Source organism: Erpetoichthys calabaricus, chromosome 17, assembly GCF_900747795.2.
Source record: "Erpetoichthys calabaricus chromosome 17, fErpCal1.3, whole genome shotgun sequence".
Classification (NCBI taxonomy): Eukaryota; Metazoa; Chordata; class Cladistia; order Polypteriformes; family Polypteridae; genus Erpetoichthys; species Erpetoichthys calabaricus.
In genome coordinates, this window is record NC_041410.2 from 61,097,334 (window position 1) to 61,121,995 (window position 24,662).

Consider the following 24,662-nt stretch of genomic DNA (forward strand, 5'->3'; position numbering starts at 1 on the left):
GGCAATTAAATGGGCTGTGACTCAGCTGAGGTACTACCTTTTTGGTTGAGAGTTTACTCTTGTGACATATCATGCTGCACTCCAGTGAATGGACCTGCATAAGGAATCTAACCCTCTGGTCACTACAGTAAGTGGCGTTTGGTCCTACAGCCTTATAGACTTAAGGTTGCTTATCATCGTGGTCCTCTCCGGGTTAACATCAAGCTCTTTCTTGTGTTTACGACCTCATTGTTTGGGCTTTTTGGGGTCGTGTCACCAGCCAAACAGTCCAAGTGAGCATGAAATAATAAAAGAGGATTAGAATGGAGTACTAATGCCTTTATCCCTCTTTTAACAGACCAACAGAACATTAATCCTTCTTTTCTAACCCAGTCCCAGTGGTTACCGTCTCTTCCGGCTCCTCATAAAAACACGACTTCCGACTCCCTTCTGATGACATCACTTCCAGCCAACCATGATGACGTCACTTCTGGTCCACCCTCGATGACATCACATTTGGCCAGCCATGATGAAGTCACTTGCAGCCACCCTTGATGTCATCACTTCCGGCCAGCCATGATGGCGTCAATTCTGTTCTACCCTCAACGTCCTTCCTGCCGCCATTATTTAAATAGCCCTGAATCGTTTTTTTTGTCACTGTCAAATGTTTTTTTTCCCCAATTTTGACCACTAAATCAGTCTTTTTTTTGACTACTTTGCTCACCAGACATTATACGGGGAAGCTTCCCCAAATCTTTTTCTGTGTTTCAGACTTGTTATTGTGTCACAACGGCTATTATTCTACATTCTATATATGTGATAAAGGAGCTTCAAATGGCTGCATGGAAGTGAGTATAACACCACAAATTTTACAAAGAAAGTCTTTATATGAATAAAAACCTCTCTTTCACAACAATATCAACTAAATAAAAACAAAAAAAAATTAGGATTTTAGAAATCTCTCTCCAAATAACTAACATTTTATGATGCACAACCCTGGAATCAATTTTCTTTTGTTACTCAATCTGTGAGCTATTATTGTACTAAGTTTAAATCCATGTCCCATAGCACTGCAAACCTGTACCGTTTGGCACAAGATATCCCCATTTTTGGAAACACTGTCTTATTTAATATTTAGTCTCTTGCACCTAATCAATTCCACAATTTCTCAAAACTGGCATTGCAGTTATACTTTTATTTATTTAAGAAAACAGAAAAAAAATTGTGTGTGTGTGTGTGTGTATATATAGCCACATGTGTGCGCATGAGAGACAGCTTAAGGGCTTGGGTGTTGGCAATTCTTCATTGAGACAGAGATGGTCCTGTGTAATAACTGTCACTCTTTTCCTCCCTGTGCAGAAAGGTTTTCCACCTCTGCCATCACTGGGGTTCATTCACATGAACCAGCTTCCCAATAACCTGAAAGGCCGCCATCTTGGGCCGTTGACCTGAACAGATGACAGTCTATGGGAGACAAGAGACTCGTTTTTGCGTTTTACATATGTTTTCTTTAAATTCAATCTTTTCAGTATACAGAGTTGTCCGAAAGGTGTTCTAAAACTCTTACGTTGCCTGTCTTCTCATTACAATATACACATATATTCCTATCACTTTTAACCAACAAGGATACAATTTGTAACTATGAATGTACAATTAAGTACTCATAAAAACCTTTACTAGACAGAAAGAAAAATTACATTTTGTACAAAAGTTGCCCCACAAAAGTTTAGTGGGTTTTTATTTACTCATTTGCAAAAATCTTAACTAGAAAAAGAAAATCTGAGCATCGCTCAGCAGGCTTAGGATCATTACACTGACTGCTTGTATCCTTTAAAATCAATCCTAAAGTACCTTTAATTGCATTAAAGGCTCTAAACCATCTAGCACCTTATATTTTAGAGTGCTTGCCCCTTCGTGCATATTCCTAATCATAATCTTAGACACTCTAACACCAGTTTCCTCAGTGTTTTTAGAGTGAACCTTTAAACAGCTGGAGAGGCGGAATTATGTTCCAAGCCCCACAAATCTGGAATACTTTACTTCAACTAAAGTTGGACAAAAATCTTGATCTTTTAAGAAATTACTAGCAGTATAAGCATTTCTTCATAATGGGGAAAGGTAGAAATTAGTTCTTTCCATAAAATGTAATTTTATTTGTGGTTTTACAGACTGGTAACTAATCACGACTTGTGTTTTTCTTATTTGCCAGTACTCTGTGGTGGCACTATGCCCCTAATCTAAGTATGCCGTAGCCATCTGCAATGCTAGAAAGATAAAGAGAGCTCCACAAGAGTATCCTGTTAATGGGGACACATTCATAGACTTTAGAATGGCCATAGAGTACTGGGTTGTCTTTTGGAGTTAGAATCCCTGATTTATTATTTTCTCCATCATTCTGTGAACTATAGTTTAATTTTCCTTTCCTTCCTAACCATCTGACCATAGATTTTGTAATTAAGCTGGATATTTTGATTTTCTACTGTTTTATATACAGTAACCAGTTAGAAGTAATTTTTCTTTAGCTTTTAGTTTCTTTGTAGCTCTGTATATGTGCTCATTATTGTTGTAAAGCACTCTGGGCTACTTTCATGTACGAAAATATGCTATATACTGTACATGTTGTAATATTACATGCTGTTAATGTCACTACAAAAAAAAAAAAAAAAAGATACAAATCACTGACTGACAATACATTAACTCCAAGGTAAACAACCAAAGACACTGAAAAGATGAAGGAAAATGGGAGAGGCTGATCATTCACATAAACAAGGGTTACAATTATTATTAAAATAAAGAAGTCTATTAAACAACAATTAGTAAATTTTTAGTTAAAAAAAGAGGTGCATTAATTGATGATCAGTTTGGCTTTTTTCAAAATACATTAGCCAGTGGTTATAATTTTAAAAGATGATAGTCAATAACAGGTGTTTTTTTTTTTTTTTTTTATGTGACAGGACAATTAAAGTACCTACAGAAAACCCCATGCGGAAATGGTTAGAACATGACAAACATACAAAGACAGTGCTTAGTGCTTTTCAATACAGAATAGGAGGTCTGAAAAACAGAAGCATACCTTATGAGAAGGATTTAGAAGTCATAGTGAATTTGACACTATCAGTTGCCAGACAGTGTTCAGAATCCATTATGAAGGCTAACAGAATGTTAGATTATATAGCACTATGTGTAGAGTACAAGTACAAGGAGGTTATGCTTAAGCTTTAGAACGCAGAGGTGAGGCCTCATCAGGAGTACTGGGTACAGTTTTGGTTTCCAGGCTATGAAAATGACATAGCAGTGCTTGAAAATATCCAGAGAAGAGCAACTAGACTAATTCCAGAGCTACACAGGATGATTTATGAGGAAAGATTAAAAGAGCTGAGCTTTTTCCATTTAAACAAGCAAAAAAAAAAAAGATTAATAAGGAGACATGACTGAAGTGCTTAAAATTATGAAAGGAATTAGTACAGTGAATCAAGACTGTCATTTTAAAATGAGTTCATCAAGAACACTAGGACACAGTTGGAAACTTAAGGGTAAATTTCACACAAATATTAGGAAGTTTTTCTTTACAAAGAGAACCATACACACAACAGAATAAGTTACCAAGTAATGTGGTAGACAGTATGACTTTAGGGACTTTCAAAACTAGACTTGATGTTATTTTAGAAGAATTAAGCAGATAGGATTAGCAAGCTTTGTTGGGCTGAATGACCTGTTCTCATCTAGACTGTTCCAATGTTCTAAAAACCAGAATCTCAACCCAGAATACAGAAGCTGGGCGGCACGGTGGCGCAGTGGGTAGCGCTGCTGCCTCGCAGTTGGGAGACCTGGGGACCCGGGTTCGCTTCCCGGGTCCTCCCTGTGTGGAGTTTGCATGTTCTCCCCGTGTCTGCGTGGGTTTCCTCCGGGCGCTCCGGTTTCCTCCCACAGTCCAAAGACATGCAGGTTAGGTGGATTGGCGATTCTAAATTGGCCCTAGTGTGTGCTTGGTGTGTGGGTGTGTTTGTGTGTGTCCTGCGGTGGGTTGGCACCCTGCCCGGGATTGTTTCCTGCCTTGTGCCCTGTGTTGGCTGGGATTGGCTCCAGCAGACCCCCGTGACCCTGTGTTCGGATTCAGCGGGTTGGACAATGGATGGATGGATGGAATACAGAAGCTGTGAGGCAGACAAGCAAAAACAAAATAAGATTATACAAATACAGTTTCTATTCAAAACTATTTTTTCCTCTCTCTGACAAGACTGGCACCAGTTAATTTTTTGAATAGTAACACACTTGCACATTACTATTTAAAAAAAATGTAACCTTTTTGTTGTATAATTTTATCATCTTTGAACTTGATTGCAAGTTCAATTTTGAAACATTTACAGAAGTTGTGTCTAAGTTTAGTATTTCATGTTTTATAGTTTAACTGTACAGTACATTATTGAATTGGTACAATTTTAAGGAAGTAATTGCTAAGTAAACAAAAGAGTACCACAAGGAAAATTCCAAATCAAGCTAATCCTGGGGAAAACAAAAAAACACTATTCGTATAACCCTACAATGAGGCGGACTCTGCCTGGACCAGATCTTTCAACAACAAAATAATGCTTAGCATTTAACATTTATTTCAGTGTTTTGAAGTTTATATATAGAAAATTGGTCTGCCATTTTAAAAATGAAAACTAGAACTATTCATTTTGGTTCTGTGGTGTAGGACAGCAAAACTAGACAATCCTGCAGATCCCTGCATCAAAATTCTACAGCAAATATAACCTCCAATATGAAATCTTGCCATCAGCTAAGACTTTTCTGTTGCTGCAAAGTAGTAAATGCTTTCATAAAAATTATTACCGCAAATTCTGAATAGGAGCCGGCAACAGAATTAATGCTGAAATGCTGGTGCTGATTAGGTCCACTTCTCAACGCACCACTCTTTGTAGTTCCATTAAAATGTGATAAGTTTTCCTTGTTGTCTTCTGCTTGTCCAGCCAGAGGTGGTTTGCTGCGTACTGCAGTTCGCAGTGGTTGCCCTAACTGTAAATGTAAAATAAGACAGATGTTGGGTAAAGTTAACTTAGCTTTAGTGTTATTTATTTTAGCTAAAGGTCAGAAAGCAAAAAATTTTTAAAAAACTGTATCAGGATACATTGAGCACAATGTCATATTCAAACAATCAATAGATTACATTTTTTCTTATGTACAGATCTAGGTGGAAATGTTTGACCTTCAGAAAAATCAATGTTGAAACAGAAAGAAGGAGGGTGGTATAGCTGCAGCAAAGTATAGACTTTGCTCAAAGCAAACAAGTAAATAGCATGCAAAGACTAATTTTATAGAGATACTGCTGTGTGCACTGTTTCAATTAATATTGTAAAGTTTATCTCAAACACAGTTGCAGGAGGAATGCAATGGCTGTTTTCTTTCCAGCCACTTTCTTGAATACTACCCACATACTCCTATGAATAGTGCATAAAAAGTGAATTAATTAAAACTGTGATAATAAATTAAGATCCTGAAACCTAAATTGTTTGTTCCTTAGCTTCCTGCTAGTTAACAGAAAGTACTGAATAGTTTTGCATACAAAGAAAAAAACAAATAGTATTTGAAATGTCTGATGTATTCAAGTGAACGCACTGTTAAGTTCTAATGCTGGGGTCCCAAATCAGTTCCGTAAGTTCTAATGCTGGGGTCCCAAATCAGTTTCAGTAGGGATGCAATGTTTGTTTTCCTGTTAATCAGTGCTCCGCAACCAGTGTGCCACTGGTGTGCCTTGAGCCGATACAGGTGTGACGCGGTCAAATAAGACAATTTTCTAACTAAATAATATTTCAACGGTCCTCCTTAGAAACACAATAACGAGAATACATGCAATGAAATATTCGCGTAAATAGCCTTTTAAAGGTTTCATAATTTTATGTGTCATTTCTCTGAAATAATAAATCCCATCGCCTGGCGCCTGTCGCCTACGACGTAGGCCCTACGTAGTCGCCAGACAACTGCGTAGTATGCTTTGATAGGCAGAGCGCTCCGTGCCCTCACCTAGATTCAATTCAAGCCGACGTATTAGTCGTGCTACGTCGCATTCACTCGTCTTGCGACAGTAGTTATCATTCATTACTATTAGTTGTGTTGCTGAATTGTGTATGGTTAATGTTCTTCGTGTGATTCATATTTAGTTTTATACCCCTTTAAATATGGATACATTTTTACGTGGAAAAGATTCGTCTTCATGTACAGATGATGAAGAACCCAGCACAAGTGTTGCAAAAAAAACAAAGAAGATTATGAAAAGGAAGTACAACGAATGCTACATTCGATATGGATTCTCGTGGTGTGGTGACGAAACGGCTCCAAAGCCACAATGCATCATTTGCGGCGATCAGCTATCAAACGAGGCAATGGCACCCAGTAAACTAAATCGCCATCTAAATTCAAACCATCCCAGTTATGCCAAAAAAGACAAACAATATTTTCAGAGGCGCTTAGAACAAAATCAAAAACAGAAGCTATTTATGAAATCGGCCGTTACGGTTTCTGAAAAGGCCTTAGAAGCTAGCTACCATGTTGCAAAATTAATTGCATGTCAGAAAAGACCACATACTATCGGCGAAACACTTATTAAACCAGCATGCATGGAAATTGTTCGACTGATGCTTGGGCCCAATGAAGTTCAGGAAGTGAATAAAGTTTCGTTGTCTGCCGATACTGTTAAAAGACGTATTCACGACATGTCAAGCGATATTTTAGGAACACTGATTAGAAAACTGATATTGGCTGAAAAATTTGCGCTTCAAATCGACGAATCAACCGATATTAAAAATAAAGCACAACTGATAGCTATTGTACGTTTGGTTGACAAGGACTTTATTAAAGAACATTATTTATTTTGTAAGGAGGTTCCAGAGCGAACTACCGGTGAAGAAATTTTCCGAGTAACCGATGATTTCTTCAAAATATATAATATTCAATGGAGCAATTGCATTGCTATTTGCACGGATGGCGCTGCGGCAATGATGGGTAGTAAAAAAGGTTTTGTCTCTTGTGTAAAAGAAAAAAATCCGATAATACAAATTATACACTGCTGCATACATCGAGAAGCATTGATGGTCAAGAATTTTCCAGAGGAACTTTTGAACACAATGAATGAATGCATTAAAATAAAAATAATTAAATCGAGAGCCCTAAATTCGCGAATCTTTGGAATACTCTGTGCAGAAATGGGAGCCGAATATGAATCCTTATTGTTTTATACTGAAGTTTGTTGGCTATCCCAAGGCAAAGTTTGGCTAGATTGTTTGAGCTTCGCTACGAGGTGCGTGAGTTTCTTTTAGATCAAAATATTCCCGAACTATACCAGCGCTTCGATGATGATTACTGGATAGCCAAACTTGCATACATGGCTGATATATTCGAGCATCTGAATGAACTTAATAAAAAAATGCAAGGACGGAATGAGAATATATTGACGTGCTCCGATAAATTACAGGGGTTCAAAAAAAAACTCGAACTTTGGCAGGAAGAGTTGCAAAAAGGATGTTTAGAAATGTACCAAAGGACCAACCATAGTACGATTGAAAACAAGCAATTAATTGTGGATTTGGCCCAACAACATTTAAGTATGCTTCAGCAGAAATTTGATCACTATTTTTATTCTATTAATACGGAACAATACGATTGGATTCGAAATCCTTTTGCAACCAATGCAATAAATTCTACGGATGTCACTGCAAATTCGAGAGGAATTTATAGAATTAAGTAATGACGGGACGTTAAAACTTAATTTTGCCGAAGTTCCATTAGATGTTTTCTGGATTTCCATTAAGAAAGAATATCCTTGCATTTCCGACAAGGCCATCCTAACACTACTTCCATTTTCGACGACATATTCACGTGTGCAAAGTTTTTCAAGTGTTGTGTTAATTAAAAATGATAAGTGGTCATGCTTAAAAGATCTTGACCAAGAACTTCGGGTTGCGCTGTCAAATATTGAGCCAAATATAAAACTTTTGTGTTCATTGAAACAAGCGCAGGTATCACATTAAACAGTCATTATGTTATAATAATTATTAAGATTGCATAAAAGTAAATATAGTATAGTTTTTATGTATGTATACTTATAATAAATGTATACTTATAATAAAAAATGAAAATTTATTGTAAAATTTGTGTATTAAATTAATATCTATATATCAGTGCCATAGCTGGAGATCATGTTGCCCGGGGCGGTGAAAAATTTGACACCCCAAAGCTGAAAGAAATTTTTTTTGCGCCTCCTCAAGGAACAAAAAAAAAAAAAAAAAAAAGGAAACTACCGTAGTTTGGACGCCCCTAAATAGCTGGCGCTTGGAGCGGAAAGCCCCCACCCCACCCTAGCTACGCCAGTGGTATATATTTTGGCTTTTGATGTGCCGCGGAATTCTAGGAAGAACTTTTGTGTGTCGTAGGTGAGAAAAGGTTGCGGAGCACTGCTGTTAATGACACATTATTTAATTTGATGGCTTGGCAGTGTAAAATACGTTCATTACCACCATTAACTGAAACTAATTAAGAAGGTGGCTGGAATTAAATACTTAATAGTATTGCAACTTTAATCCAAAAGAGTTTGAGGTCACCAAAGTAAGTTATATTAATCATTAATTTATGATTACATTAAATGCTTTTTTGGTTACATTGCCTATTTTTGAAATGTGTGTGTATTTAATCTTGAGACGTTGTAAAATTCAGTAATACATATTTGAAGTGGTTAGGATCTTCTTTTACAAATGCCCTCATGATAAAATGTACCATAAGAATAGAAGTTAACATACATAAGGAGACTATTTATTACATCAAGCTTGCTTGTTAAAACCATATACCAAAGCTGTCCAAATAGATTATTTAAAAGGTTAAGATTTCTGCTGCATAACTCAGTACTTTGTTTAAAATCCCCATGATCTGTGTATAAAGATATGCTTCTTGTATTTAATTTCAAAAGCACTTCTTAAGTTATCATAGGTCTTGACCTACATGATTCACTATTTTAACTCATAGATATCTGCAGGATCAACTTTACTGACAGTTTTGAGAGTTTGGAAGACCTGAATCAGTTACTCATGCAACCTTTTCTGGCGAATGTTAATAATAATAATAATAATACATTACATTTCTATAGCGCTTTTCTCAGTACTCAAAAAGCGCTAAATGTTAAAGAGGTTTATTTCCCATAGCCTCTTAGTATAGGACATGTGCTTTATGGCTACTATCTTTTGTAAAGCTTTTAGTGCTGCTAGGTCCTTCTCCAGAACTCTCACTAGTACTTTATATAGACTGGGCCTTATGACTTAGAATACATGTAACTTACATAGTATACTGTTACATTTCATTTGTTCTGTTAATTGGTTCTGAACATGTGGTACATGTACTAGTGGTAGTATGTGAATAAGTATTAAACATGTCAATGTTTTTCTCAGTAAATGTATTTCTAATGGGGCTATTGACATGAAATTTTAACCAGATGTTGGTAACAACCCAAGTAATCCACACATATAAAGAAATACAAAATACAAAACAAATAAGTCCAAAATTTTGTGCAATAAAGTGGAATGACAAAGGGTAAAAAGCATTGAACACGCTTACTAAAATTTATTTAATACTTAGTATAAAAGACTGTTGATAATGACAGCTTCAAGATGCCTCCTGTATGGAGAAATTAGTCGTTTGCATTGCTCAGGTGTGATTTTTGCCCATTCTTCCACAAACTGTCTTCAAATCTTGAAGGTTCTGGGAGCCTCTTCTACGAACTCTGATCTTCAGTTCTTTCCATAGATTTTCAATTGGATTCAAGTCTGGTGACTAACTTGGCCATTCTAGCAGCTTTATTTCCTTTCTCTGAAACCAGTTGAGAGTTTCCTTGGCTGTGTGTTTAGCATTGTCGTCTTGCTGAAATGTCCAACCTCATTTCATCTTCAGCATTCTGATAGATGGCAGCAGATTCTTATCAAGAATTGTCTTCATACATTTCTCCTTCCTTCAATTATACGAAGTCTGCCAATACCATATGCTGTAAAACAGCCCCACACCAGGATGTTCCCACCTCCAAACTTCGCTGTTGGTATGGTGGTTTGGGGTTATGTGCAGTGCTATTTCTCCTCCAAACAAGATGTGTGCAATGACATCCAAAGAGTTCAATTTTGGTATCATCTGACCAGACTATATTCTCCCACAATTTCACTGGCTTGTCCAAATGCTGTGCAGAAAACTTTAAATGAGCTTCAACATGCTTTCTCTTCTGCAATAGAGTCTTACGTGGTGAGCATGCATACAGGCCATGGTGGTTAAGTACTTTACTTATTGTTTTTATTGTTTTCATTGAAACAACTGTAACTGCTAATTCCAGGTCTTTCTGAAGCTCTCCATGAGTGGTCCTTGGTTCTTGGACAACTCTTCTGATTATTCTTTTGACTCCTCTGTCAGAAATCTTGCGAGGGGCACCTGATCGTGGGCAGTTTATGGGGAAATTATGTTCTTTCCACTTCCGGATTATGGCCCCAACAGTGCTCACTAGAACATTCAGAAGTTTAGAAATACAGTACTGATGGCATTGGTTACAGACCTATGTTTTGCAAAAATAAGGCTGCAAAGGTCTTCAGAGAGCTCCTTGCTTTTAGCCATCATGAGATGCTTCTTGTGTGACATCTTGGTACTGAGAAACATTTTTATAGGCCATCGATTAGGATGAAACCAGCTGATATTAATTTGCACTGATAAGGGGCAGGATTTCTAAATAATGACAGATTTCAGCTGGTTTCTTTGCTCCCCGTGCCTTTTTGAACCTCCTCTTCATGTGTTCAATACTTTTTCCCTGTGTCAATCCACTTTATTACACATAACTTAAGTCCATAAATTATTTGTTTTGATTTATTTGTGTGTTTGGATTACTTGGGTTGTTACCAACATCTGGTGAAAATTTCATGTAAAATAGCCCCATTAGAAACATATTTGCAGACTGCGGAAGATTGTGGGTTCGCTTCTCGGTTCCTCCCAGTGTGGATAGCGCTTTGAGTACTGAGAAAAGCGCTATATAAATGTAATGAATTATTATTATTATTATTATATTTACTGAGAATAGCATTCAATACTTCTTTTCTCCGCTGTAAAAAAAAAAAAAAAAAAAAAAAAGGAAAAAGTGGGCTTTAGAAAGACCAATGTTACACAGCAGTTGAACTCATACCTCTATCATTAGCTGTGCTTCACTTCCACTGCTTTGTCTCATAGTGCCCCTGCTGCCCATTTGGCCTCTATCTCCTCTACCAGGTCCATCACCCTTGCCACCACCTAGATCAATATGAAGTCTCCCTCTGCTCACAAGGGGCCCCAAGGTACCAGCCTGTTCTTGAACCCCACCCCCCAGAGCCAGGTGGGCTTCCAAAATGCCTGGGAACCATGTAGCAATGACAATAAATGAATGTTTTCCAGACGGAAGCATCTCAACAGGAAAGGGCTCTATTTCTGCATGTTAAGGCATTGCAGTTATATTCTGGCCTGGCATGTTTGCATTTCCTATTAGAAAGAAATGTTAACTTCCTTTAGTTATTCGTTTAGACATGCAGTCAGACGTTGGATGCGTACAGCCTTGTCTGTGCATCTACTGGTGTCATTAGGCACATTTACTGATTTGGGTGCTTTGAGTACTAAAATCTAAAACCCTGCCCAAATCTCACCCTGCTGCTCTTCATTATCACCTCTTCTAATGGCAGTTCTTTTTACCTTCTTTTGACAGGGCGTGACAAATTGTGTACTTCAAATGCATATTTAACGATTCACATTTTAATAAACATAGTGGCAATACAATCTACCTTACACGGACTCCAACATTATCATAACTGAACAATGGCGGTTTCAGTTTTGGATATTGAAATTTTAGATTAAGGATGCTCAGCCTCAGTGTGTGTGTGTATATACACACACACACACACACACACACACACATACAGTATATATATATATTTTTATTGATGTCATTGAAATGCTAAAAGTAAATAGTTCAAAATAGACATGTTTCACAATGAATTCCCAGGTTTAGAAAAAATGAAACAAAAACATGTAATAACTAACCTTACTTCCACATGGAGATGGGCGAGACTTAGGAGAAAAAGAAAGTACCCCACAAACAGCAGAGCGCATAGTGCTGTTGGAAGTAGCATTCAACTGCAAAAGACCAGAATGTAGAGAAATGATTTGTAAGCTACACAATATATACATGAAAAGACATTGCATAAAATCCCTCAAATGGTTTGAAGGTATTAAAATTTCCACTCAAAGAAAAAAATTTTACAGTCCCAAGAATATCTTACCTTTCGTGCTTTACCCGGAGTGTTAGCACCCAAAAGTCTCCTTTTGGCTGGGGTTTTGATAATAGTGCCATAAAGCATCTCTTCCTCTATCTGTTTGTTTTTCTTCATTTGCTATAATAGAACAGTGAGAATTTAATGTGAATTTCTTTTTCACATTATGTACCTTGATATTTAAAAAAATAAGTGCCTTTTGAATCTGCTAGTACAAAAGCAGATGTGACCACAAGTGTGAAGTTTCTCCTTGAAGGAGTATGTTTATTACTGATATCAGTTAACTAAGTCATGACAAAAATTCAGTATTGTATTAAGGATGACAAGTTTGGTTGCTAGAAGAAAAGACTCATTGTGCAAATTTATTATAAATATTGGTAACTAAAATGCCGTAAGGATTTTTAACAAATTTTTTTTTTGCGTTTGTGCAGGTAGAGAGAGTTTATTTCTACTAGAAATGTTACATATTAATTTGAAGATAAAATACATGTAAATTTACTTGACTCATCCCTTTCATATGGGAAACTCAAAGTTTGAAATTGCTCTACTCAGATGGAAGTCAATGATGAAGAAACCACTGCATAATGATGCAAATTTAAAAAAAAAAAATGAAATACTTTTATAATTTCAAATAATTTAATTTGAAAGTACATTAATAAATATAGATTAATTTACTTAATCACAATTTGCCACTACACTAAATCCCGTGTTAAAGGACTGACAAGACAATTACATTTAACATACAGTATGTAGGCGCTGATTTGCTTTGATCTTGAATTTTTAACACGTCTACTCTTGATGCTCCAAACCCCATATAAACTTTGCTTTAAGTTAACCTCTTAAATTCTCTGCCGGTTGCACTTCAGATACATTGCATTTATAAGCAATATAGTTGTTTTTCCTTCCTTAGCTATTTTAGCAAGAAATCTTCTATCAGCAGTGTGTACCAGTGTAATCAGTGAATTACTTTTTAGTACCACTTCAAGATTTACAGATAAAAGGAGGAACGTATCCGAAACAGCTGAAATGGTATTGTAAAACTAACATTTAAAAGCTCAGTTAATCTAGATATTTCTTTCTGTTGATAAGAATTAGTTATCCTGCAGTTTGTTTTTTTTATTTTAATTGAAACTCTAGTTTTTTTGGACAAAAAGATAGTATCTATTAGCTAAATAATATTTTATTCTTTATCAAAATGAGCAATATTACATATTTGTTTCTTAATAAAAAGCTGGGTTTCACTATGGCCTATTAAATAAAATTTTATTATTATTGCATATATTGAATGCATCTGATGCAGGATGTGAAACACGGAGTCTCTGACCATCTGATATCAATGGTTTTATACACTGTAGTAGTTTCACATTGAATGACATTTTCATGTTAAAGTAATTTAACAGACTTAATTATGATTATCATCATAAGAAAGATAAAAGAGGCCAAGCAAATAAAGTTGTCTCTTGTGCAAGATCTGAACAAAGCATCTGGTTTATGATGATGCTCACTTTATGATCAGTAAGCACTTCACTCTGTGCTCACTCCTTAAAAGAAAATGTCTTACACTCTATCTCGAACAACAGTGCTTGAAAAACAGGCTGCTAACATAAAACTGTTTTGTCATGGTTATATATCGACTTGTTTACTTCATAAGCAAAATGTGTAATTTTTGTAAATTCTATAGCCATTTGTGATAAAATATTTTGTAGAACATAAATAAGTTTTCATAACAATTGCTACAAAGAAGATTCAATGGACATCAAGCACAATGCTGCATAAAAGTAAAAAAGAAAAACTGAAATCTTGAAATAAGTTTTCAATTCTGGTTCAACCATTCCAAATGTGAGAAGTACAGGGACAAGCAATCTGGGATACAACAGTGTATTAGGTGAAAAATTATATTTTATTGTAAAGGAACATGTGTTATCGACTTAATATAATGAATGTCTACTATGTGTTACCAGGTTTCTGTACTGTGAACACATAATATGTAATTCTCACCCTTTCCTGCTTTTCTCGTTCTTTATCCAGTCGATGTAGCTCCCATTGTTCCTCAACAAACTGCAAAAACTTCTGACCATTCACTTGGAACTCTTGACCGTTCTTACATTCCCAAGTATCAATCTCTGCTTTCAACTTCTTTTCCAACTTTAAGAAGAAAGCACAAATAAATTTAAATTATATCCAGTTTCCACAGATGCCAGTTTAATGCTTAAAATGTATTTATTTATTAACATTTATTCTGACAACCCATTTATTGCAAATAACCTTATATCTTCTACAGAGAACTGAATAGTTAACTGCAAATTTAATATTCTTTCCTCATTTGTTTCTAACATAACACTATCATATGCACACAGAAAAAGAGACACATACTGTACATGAATGCAAGAAAGACCGCCCTCGCGAGATGGGCCGCTTCACCCCACATGGCTCAGCTGAGGGAGGGGCAGTGTGGCAGACAGCCAGGGCCCTTACCAGGCTGGCACGCCTGTTTAATAGAAGGACCAGGGAAGAGAACATATACAGGGCATTATCTTACCCAGAACATTACAGGGCAGCCCCCTGGTTTGCAGCGGGGCCTGGGAATCCCACAGGGCTCCATGGGAGTTGGAGTTTGGCACGGACTTGTTAATGCAGGAATTGCAAAGCCCTATCTTGTTAGGATTCCAACTCACCCTGAAGTGCTTCTAGATTATGCTTATTTCATTAGAACACTAGACAAGAACAGGCCATTCAGCCCAACAAAGCTCGCCAGTCCTATCCACTTATTTCTTCCAAAAGAACATCAAGTCGAGTTTTGAAAGTCCCCAATGTCTTACTGTCTACCACACTACTTGGTAGCTAATTCCAAGTGTCTATCGTTCCTTGTGTACAGAAAAACTTCCTAATGTTTGTACGAAATTTCCCCTTAACAAGTTTACAACTGTGTCCCCGTGTTCTTGATGAACTCATTTTAAAATAACAGTCTCGATCCACTGTACTAATTCCCTTCAAAATTTTAAACACTTCAATCATGTCACCTCTTAATCTTCTTTTACTTAAACTGTATAGGCTCTGTATTAGCTCTTTTAATCTTTCCTCATAATTCAACCCCTGTAGCCCTAGAATCAGCCTAGTCGCTCTTCTCTGGACCTTTTCTAGTGCTGCTATGTCCTTTTTGTAGCCTGGAGACCAAAACTGCACACAGTACTCAAGATGAGGCCTCACCAGTGCATTATAAAGGTTGAGCATAACCTCCTTGGACTTAACATTCTGTTAGCCTTCTTAATGGCTTCTGAACACTGCTGGGAAATGGAAAGCTTAGAGTCCACTATGACTCCTAAATCCTTCTCATAAGGTGTACTCTCGATTTTCTGACCACCCATTATGTATTCAAACCTAACATTTTTACTTCCTGTGTGTAATACTTTACATTTACTGACATTAAATTTCATCTGCTACAAATCTACCCAAACCTGTATGCTATCCAAGTCCTTCTGTAATGATATAACGGATTCCAAATGATCTGCTAATCCACCTATCTTGGTATCATCTGCAAACTTAACCAGCTTGTTACTTATATATAAATTATTTATATAGGAATATATTAAAAATAGCAGCAGCCCTAGCACTGACCCCTGTGGAACACCACTCTTAACATTGGCCAGTCCTGATGAGATTCCTCACACCATCACCCTCTGCTTCCTGTGTCTGAGCCAATTCTGCACCCATCTAAAAACATCACCCTGAACTCCCACTTCTTTAAATATGATGCCCAACCTCTCATGTGGCACCTTATCAAATGCTTTCTGAAAGTCAAAATAATATCATATGCTCCACTTTGATCGTGTCCTTTTGTTGCCTCCTCATAGAATTCCAGCATTTTAGTAAAACACAACCTTCCTCTTCTGAACCCATGCTGACTGTTCAGAATAACTCCTGTCTTTGCCAGGTATTGCTCAATCCTTAATAATTCCTTCCATTAATTTTCCTGTGGCTGTATCTTTAATTCTCCTTTACTATTTCTGATGCACTTGACCTCCTCCTTGACTGTTCTTTTACTACTAAAATACTGAAAGAATCTCTTAGGGTCGTCTTTCGCCTTATCTGCTATATTCCTCTCCAACTGTCTTTTAGCCTCCCTGATATCCTTCTTAACACTAGAATTACCAGAGCCTATGAAAAAACTCGTACATCCGTCCCACCTTAAAACACTTCGCACCTCTCCATCAGCGTCTTTTGTCCTGTAAACGTGTCGATAAGCAGCCTGCTATCACATCCCCCACAATTTTCTCAGCTCAAGTCTGTTTACCTGCGTGTCAGTTTCTTAGAGTTTTATAGAGTGAGAAGTCAAGCAAAATTACACCTTTTATAAATACTATATGGTTATTTGGAACACATGCATTTCATTTGTGTTCTGTGTCTACAACAATCTATGTACAGTAAACACATCGTTAAAACAAACGTTTTTCATGTTTTAGTAATAATTGACAAAATGTATACATTAAGTTTTTAATGTGTGAAGCCTATTAAAAGTCCAAATATCAAATAAACACTTTCACAAAAGGTACAAATATAACAGAACAAATGCGCTTCTATTCAAGAATATAACTGCAGAGAAAGAACCCGCGTTAGGGTGTGACATTGACACGCATTTGCTATGACTGCTTCGGTGACATAACGGTATCAACTGTTGGCTAGTAATCAAAACTTTACGGGTTTGACCCCAGATGAGTCCGTTTTGAGAAGTAAGCTGCACTTATATTCTTACTATTTTAGAATAAAAACATACATTTGATTTCTGTCTGTAACACCGGGTGTAAATTTATGATACTTGTAAAGGTTAGCTTTGTTTGTTTTTTTTTTTATTGTTCAGTTTTATTCTCTCAGTCGCGTTCACAATCCCAGCCCACCCCCACCCCCATCTGACACTACTGTTTTCACATAAAGACGAGCTATAACAGAGGTGAACTCAGATCAAGACGACGGTTCTACATCGGAGCAAGAATGCACGTCGCACTTTTGCTATCGCTGTACTTTGTATAAGTACATGGGAAGCTCTGCAGTCTACTTGTGACTTTACGCTGTAGGAAGTAAGTAAAAAAAAATAAAGGTAAATAAGTAAATAACACTCGATCTGGTTCTTATATACAAAGTACAGCGACGGCAGCTTCCACCTTCAGCTAGACTCTCCACACTAGTGTTTAGATCTGGACGGTGCATGTGCCCAAAACATTAACATTTATATGGTACTTACATCTTGCCAGAAGAACGGGCCTGAGTTGCCTCGAAAGCTTGCATATTGTAATCTTTTTAGTTAGCCAATAAAAGATGTCATTTTGCTTGACTTTTCACTATGTTACTTACATAAAAGCCAGATCAAATTTATTTACCTTAATTTATTTACTTACTTCCTACAGCGTAAAGTCACAAGTAGACTGCAGAGCTTCCTGTGTTTGATCGACACGGGCATGCTCAAAAAATACATGTAATGCAACGAAAAGTGCCTGCTGACACTTTAGTACGCAAGCAATGGTACGAAAATGCAGTTTAATTTTTTTTTTTTTGGGCACATACACCGTCCAGATCTAAACACTAGCTAGCGTGGAGAGTCGCTTGCGTACTGAAGAGTCTATAGCTGCAGGTAGAAGCTGCTGTCACTGTACTTTGTATATAAGAGCCTCATCGAATGTTATTTACCTTTATTTATTTACTTACTTCCTACAACGTAAAGTCACAAGTAGACTGCAGAGCTTCCCGTGTACATATACAAAGTACAGTGGAACCTCGGTATACGAACGTCTCAGAACACCAAAAAGTTCGCCAGACTTTTGCATCTGTTCACAATCACACACTCGATATATGAACAAGCCAGTTTCCCTTTCGGTTTGTACATGTTCAGTCTCTCCCTGCGCATTTCCTGTGCAGCGAGCGTGCGAGAGAGAGAGAGAGAGAGAGTGGGACACACACACACAGGCGCGCGAGAGAGAGACACACACAGGCGCGCGAGAGAGAGACACACACACACACACACGAGAGAGCGAGCGAGAGAGAGAGCTGGACGCTTAAGGTAGAAAGGCAGTTAAAGAATGCACTGGGCTTGTTTTTGTTTTCACTTCTGTTTACAGCGATCGGTTCGTAGCGTGCATTGTTGCAATGTTACTTTTCTTGGTTTATTAAATTACGGATTTTTCAAATGTTCATTTTTTTTCCCTGTGCTTAAAACTCATTAAAAAAAAAAAAGTGTTTTTAGCGAGCGGTTTGTAGCGCTATAGCGCGAACTATTGCAGTGTTAGTTTTCTCTGTTGTTCAAGGTTTTCTCAGGGTTATTCAATATTTTTACATTTAGTTTACTATTACACTGTGCATTCTATGGTTTAATTAACTATATTTGTGCTTAAAAATCTTTAAAAAAAATATATTTACATATAGTTTGTATGGTCTGGAATAGATTAACTGTATTTACATGCAATCCTATGGGGGAAATTACTTCAGGTCACGACCAAATCAGGTTACGACCAGAGTTTTGGACCGAATTACGATCGTGACCCGAGGTTCCACTGTATTGATTATACTAATTACTAAATACAGAATTAATACATATAAAGATACAGAGTTGTTAAAACATACTGAAAACAAAGTAGGAAATGATTAACATAAATGAAAACTACAACCAGAGTTTTGGAACGAATTATGGTCGTGAACCGAGGTTCCACTGTACAGCGATGGCAAAAGTGCGACGTGCATTCTTGCTCCGATGTAGAACTGTTGTCATGATCCGAGTTCACCTCTGTTATAGCGCGTCTTTATGTGAAAACAGCAGTGTCAGATGGGGGGGGTGGGATCATGAACACGACGGAGAGAATAAAACTGAATTAAAAAAAAAACAAAAAAAAAAACCCAAAGCTAACCTTTACAAGTACAAGTACATTTACACGGGCTGTTACAGACTCAAATTAAATGTATGTCTTTATTCTAAAATTGTAAGAATAAGAGCAGCTCACTTCTCAAAATGGACTCGTCCGGGGTCGAATCCGTGAAGTTGTGATTACCAGTCAACAGTTGATACCGCTGCGCCACCGAACCGGTCGCACCCTAATGCGGGTTCTTTTTCTGCAGTTATATTCTTGAATAGAAGCGCACTTGTTCTGTTATATTTGTACCTTTTGTGAATGTGTTTATTTGAAATTTGGAATTCAGGCTTAACACATTATACACTTCATTGTCTACATTTTCTCAATAATTATTAAAACATGAAAAACATTTCTATTTTAACGATTTGTTTACTGTACATAGATTGTTGTAGACACGGAACACACATGAAATGCATGTGTTCCAAATAACGATATAGTATTTATAAAAGGTGTCATAAGCAACTGACACGCAGGTAAACAGACTTGAGCTGAGAAAACTGTGCAGCAGTGGGGGATGTGATAGCAGGCTGCTTGCTGCTTATCAACACATTTACAGGACAAAAGACACTGATGGAGAGGTGCGGAGCGATTTAAGGTGGGGACGGATCTACAAGTTTTTTCGTAGGCTCTGGTAATTCTAGTGTTAATGGTTGCCCTCATGTTCTCATACGCTCTATGATTCACTTTGCAGTCATTAGTCTTATATGCCTTATAAAGCAGTTTTTTTTCCTTTGCAACTTGTTTTTTAAATCTTTATTAATCCACCGCGGAGTTTTTTTTAGTGTCCTATTAATTCCAAATTTAGGCATGTATCTGTCCTGCATTACATGTAAAAAAACATTTTTAAACCTGTTCCACTGCTCCTCGACTGTCTCCACCTACTTAGACAATGTCGCATCTGCTCAAAATTAGCCCTACCAAAGTTCAACTTAACAATTTTAGTCTTTGCATCTGTACTCTTACAAAATACTGAGAATTGTATTACATTATGGTCACTTGACCCTAGTGTTTCAATCGCCTCTACACCCTCGATTCTATCCCGATTATTACAAAATAATAAAACCAGACAGGCTTCACCCCTTGTTGGTGCTTTAACATGCTGTGTTAAAAAACAGTCACTGATTACTTCTAAAAACTCCTGCTCTTGTGCTCCTCCAACTGCAAGGTTATCCCAGTTAATATTTGGATAATTAAAGTCCCCCATGACTATACTATCTCCCTGTAAACTTGCCTTTTTGATATTACTATATGGCTAACATGCCACCGGAAATGCTTCCAGGTGGAGCATAAAAGGAGCCAGCTGCCACTGCTCCAGGAACCAGAGTTGGGAGGGAGAAGACGAAGCTTGCTGGAGGAGTGGAGGGGGAAGAAGAGAGAGAGAGAGAGAGAGAGAGAGAGAGAGAGAGAGAGAGAGAGAGAGAAGACAAAGAAAAGACAGTGCCATTGTTGTGCTTCACTGGGCTTATTTGAAGAGGAAAAAGAAAGGAAAAAAGTTTCCCTCAGCAGAATAAAGCATGCATTGTGCTTGCAAACTTGTGTGTGTTGGGTTTGGGAAGCTGGTGCACCCCCTGTAGGCCACAAGTCAGCAGGGTTCCTAGCCATCTGCAATGCAGGGACCTGCAATTTTTTCATGTGGCAATCCCAACACAGCACCGCGAGCACACACAAGAGCGGAGCCTGTGCGAGATGCACAAAAACACCACTCCTGCCCAGATAGTGTAGAAGAAGAGCTGGCAAGGCGCAAAGGCAGTGGGCTGCCAGATGCATGCTGTCATGGCTGGTGAGTGGAACAGCATACCGGAAATAGAGGCCACGCTCTCAAACATACGCAATTTTAAATATCTGGAAAACATTCAGGATTAAATCACTTCAGTGATTGGATCAGTCTTTGGATCCTACGAACAGTTACACTCCAAATGTAACTTTCCAGCAACACATTTCTTTCACTACCTTCAAATTAGAAACTTCGTTAAACAAAACCTCCCCAATTTCCATCACCCTCTATGCTGGAAAAAATATCGATCAGTTTTAAGGACTCAGACAGCATTTCCGTAATATATAAAAACATTTTAAAGTCCCTTCCTTTCAAATATCCCAGAGTACAGTACCAAAAGGATCTCTCACTCAACATCTTGGAAAAGGAGTGGAAGGTAGCAATGCACAGAATTCACTTGAGTTCCATATACGCAAAGCATACAGTTATTAAACTTAAAATTATATATCAAGCGCATCTGTCGTTTAAAAAATTGTCCAAAATGTTTCCAGGGCAAGATCCAACCTGCAAACATTTCAATCAAGTTCCCGCCACATTGGGCTATATGTTTTGGGTGTGCACCAACTTAACATCATTTTGGACACAAGTTCTTAAATGCCTTTCAGACAGCCTTGGTGTCACAATCCCTCCTAATCCACTAACAGCTATGTTTGGTGTACTTCCAGATGGGCTTAAAGTGGAGAACAAACTGTAATTGCCTTTACTTCACTATTGGCATGTAAGACCTATCTTACTTAACAGTAAGAATGCTAACTCACTGCTTTTAAGTCAGTGGCTAACTGATGTTATATATTATCTAAAATTGGGGGGAAAAAAATCAAATTCTCACTTAGAGGATCTGTACAAAACTTTTTCAAAGCTTGTCAGGATCTGATCAATAACATTTCAGAATAAGCGTTTAAATTGAGAAAGTGGATTCTCTCCCTTTTTTTTTTATTCTGTTTATTTACTTACATATTTTTACTATTATTAAAAGTTTTACTCTGCTGACCTAGCTCTCCTTCTCATGGGTGGGGGGTCGATTTGTTTCCAACCTAGTTTTGTTATACTTGATTTGCATGTGTGGAATTTTATGTGATTTTAATAAAATTAATAAAGTTTCCTACTGTATCCCCATGTTCTTGATGAACTCATTTTAAAATAACAGTCTCATTCCACCGTACTAATTCCCTTCGTAATTTTAAACACTTCAATCACATCTCCTCTTAATCTTCTTTTACTTAAACAGAAAAGGCTCAGCTTTTTTAATACTTCCTCATAATTCATCACCCGTATCCCTGGAATTAGCTTAGCTGCTCTTTTCTAGACTTTTTCAAGTGGTGCTATGAGATTTTTGTAGCCTGAAGACCAAAACTGTGTACACAGTATTCCAGATGAGGCCTCACCACCCCATTATAATTAGAATTGTGGCTCAACTGATGCTGCTACAGAGAGGAACCAGGCAGTCATGCAATGTTGCTCCAGGCAGAGTAGTGATGCTCTGGGGTAGGGTTGCTCCTGGTCTTTGAACACTCAGCAGCAGCGACACTAGCCCAGACCATTTCAATTTAATGTAAGACACTGCTTTGTTACATGATGGATTCAGTTTATTTCAGATAAATATTTCATGTACATAGTACAATTAGATTCCTATTTGCTCTCAAGCAGTGCTTGAAGTAGAAATTAACTACTGGAAGTACTCTGTTTAGTCAACGTCTTGTTCATCCTCCCAATTCGTTATTACTTTTACATGATGGAGATGGGAGATTACCAAGAAGCTGTGAGCACACAGGTACCTACATCGACCCTCTATAAGGACAGCTCACAAGACCACCACTCGAATCTCAGTACATAAGTTATGTAAAATATAACACACAAAAGATAAGCTCCAGCAGCACCACAACCCTGCCCAGAATAAGTAGGTTAGGAAAGTGATGGTGAATGAAAAACATTTTAATGTTGCCAACAAGTTTCATTAGCTTGGCCAATGGCACATACATTCACTCTACCCATTCAAACTTTGTGTGGAACACACTGATTAGGCTCCCTTTCTTCATCTACATAGCACTCCTGGTGAAGTTGCCTAAAATTAGGAATCTCATACTGCTCCTGCTTCAAATATGAGTGCCACACAGTTTTCTTTTGAGGCACTATGAGGAAATTTCTGCAAATGTTTGGAGACGATGGATGGAATATTATCAACCTTGTGCTCAGCCCTATTTCATACCATGACCATATCTCCAATGAGGAAATACTGTGGCAGAGTGGCCTGCCAAGGCTGAAGGACATCATTCAGCCGCCAAATGTGGCTAACAGGCCACCCCCAAAGGCTACCAAAAAACCTTGTCTCCAGGACTGCAATGAATTGGGAACCCATCAAGGAGAACAGGAAGCAAGGGCACTCATTCAAGACCCTGATCTGACATTGCTCTTTTCAAAAGACGACGTGCGATAACAGAGGTGAACTCAGATGAAGATGAAGGTTCTACATCGGAGAAAGAGAACAGAAGCCCTCCCCGCAAGAAACGTCCACTCATATATAAGAACAACGCAGCTGTACCAGGCATAAAGGTGAAAGATGGCACAGTTTAGATGCAGCAACAAGTCGGGTGTCATCCTGCCAGTCAGTCTGCCCCACACCTGTCCTTCAAGGAAACAGCACGGCTTACAGAGGTAAGCCTCACCAAGGTATCGTGCAAAGTCATGTTTGTGATTATGTTTTGTGATGGTCTTTATATAAAAACATTTATATATTACTTATATAAAAGCCAGATCAAATGTTGTTTGCCTTGATTCATTTACTTATTTTCCTACACTGAAACACAAGTAGCCTGCAGAGCTTCCTGAGTTTGATCGACACGGGCATGCTCACAGAGTACATGTGTACTGAAGTGACTTTAGCTGCAGGTGGAAGCTCCACGCAACTGTTGTTATGGTTCTGCCTTTGTCCAGAAACGGTTTCATAAGCTTTATGACCATAGTCTCAGAAAGTCTTTGTCCCATGGGGCGACTGGGATCTTTTCCTGAATGAGATCAAACACGGTTGTGTAGGGTGCGACAGGAGCTTCCACTTGTTCTGTTATATTTGTACCTTTTGTGAAAGTGCTTATTTCATATTTGGACTTCAGTCTTGACAAAATTTTGACCTGAAATGTATAATATGTGGTTAGTACTAAAACGTGTTCAACATTTCATGCCTTCCCTGTCATGCTACACTTACATAGATTTTTGTAGACACGGAACACACATGAAATGCATGTGCTCCAAATAATTATATATTATTTACCCTATACAGCTCCAAGTAACTCACTTCCAAATAAACAAGACTTGAACTGAGAGCGCTTATTGCCCTTCCTGCAGCAGTGGGGGTTGGGGGGCTTGGGTTGCGATGGGGTGGTATAGCAGGCTGCTTGTGCAAACATTTACAACACAAAAGACGCTCTTGGAGAGGCGTGAACAGATTTAAGGTGGGCTGGGATTACAAGTTTTTTTGTAGACTTTGGTAATTCTAGTGCTAAGGGTCAATGTAATCTGATGGATGAGGAGGACATTAGTTGGGAAAGCGTATCTTTTTCTTTATTAAAAAAAAAAAAGAAAAAGAAAAGAAAGAGTTGCCTTGTGTAAACCAACCAAATACAACAGCACTGCATTTTACATTTCAAATCACTAGTTGAGAATGCTTAAGATCTTACAGTAAACGTCACATATGAAATAGTATACAAAAAAAGCGAT

At 37.7% G+C, this 24,662-nt stretch overlaps 1 protein-coding gene across 2 annotated transcripts in view; it reads right to left on the reverse strand.

The window, feature by feature from the left end:
* Positions 1-24,662, reverse strand: part of prc1b (protein regulator of cytokinesis 1b) — a 97,894-nt gene that overhangs the window by 19,044 nt on the left and 54,188 nt on the right. For both annotated transcript variants that reach the window (XM_028822933.2, XM_028822932.2), the window contains exons 10-13: positions 14,283-14,429; positions 12,294-12,404; positions 12,055-12,147; positions 4,813-4,995 (exon numbers count right to left, since the gene is read on the reverse strand). In XM_028822933.2, coding sequence (XP_028678766.2) covers positions 4,813-4,995; positions 12,055-12,147; positions 12,294-12,404; positions 14,283-14,429 — 534 coding nt within the window. The remainder of the gene's footprint in view (positions 1-4,812; positions 4,996-12,054; positions 12,148-12,293; positions 12,405-14,282; positions 14,430-24,662) is intronic.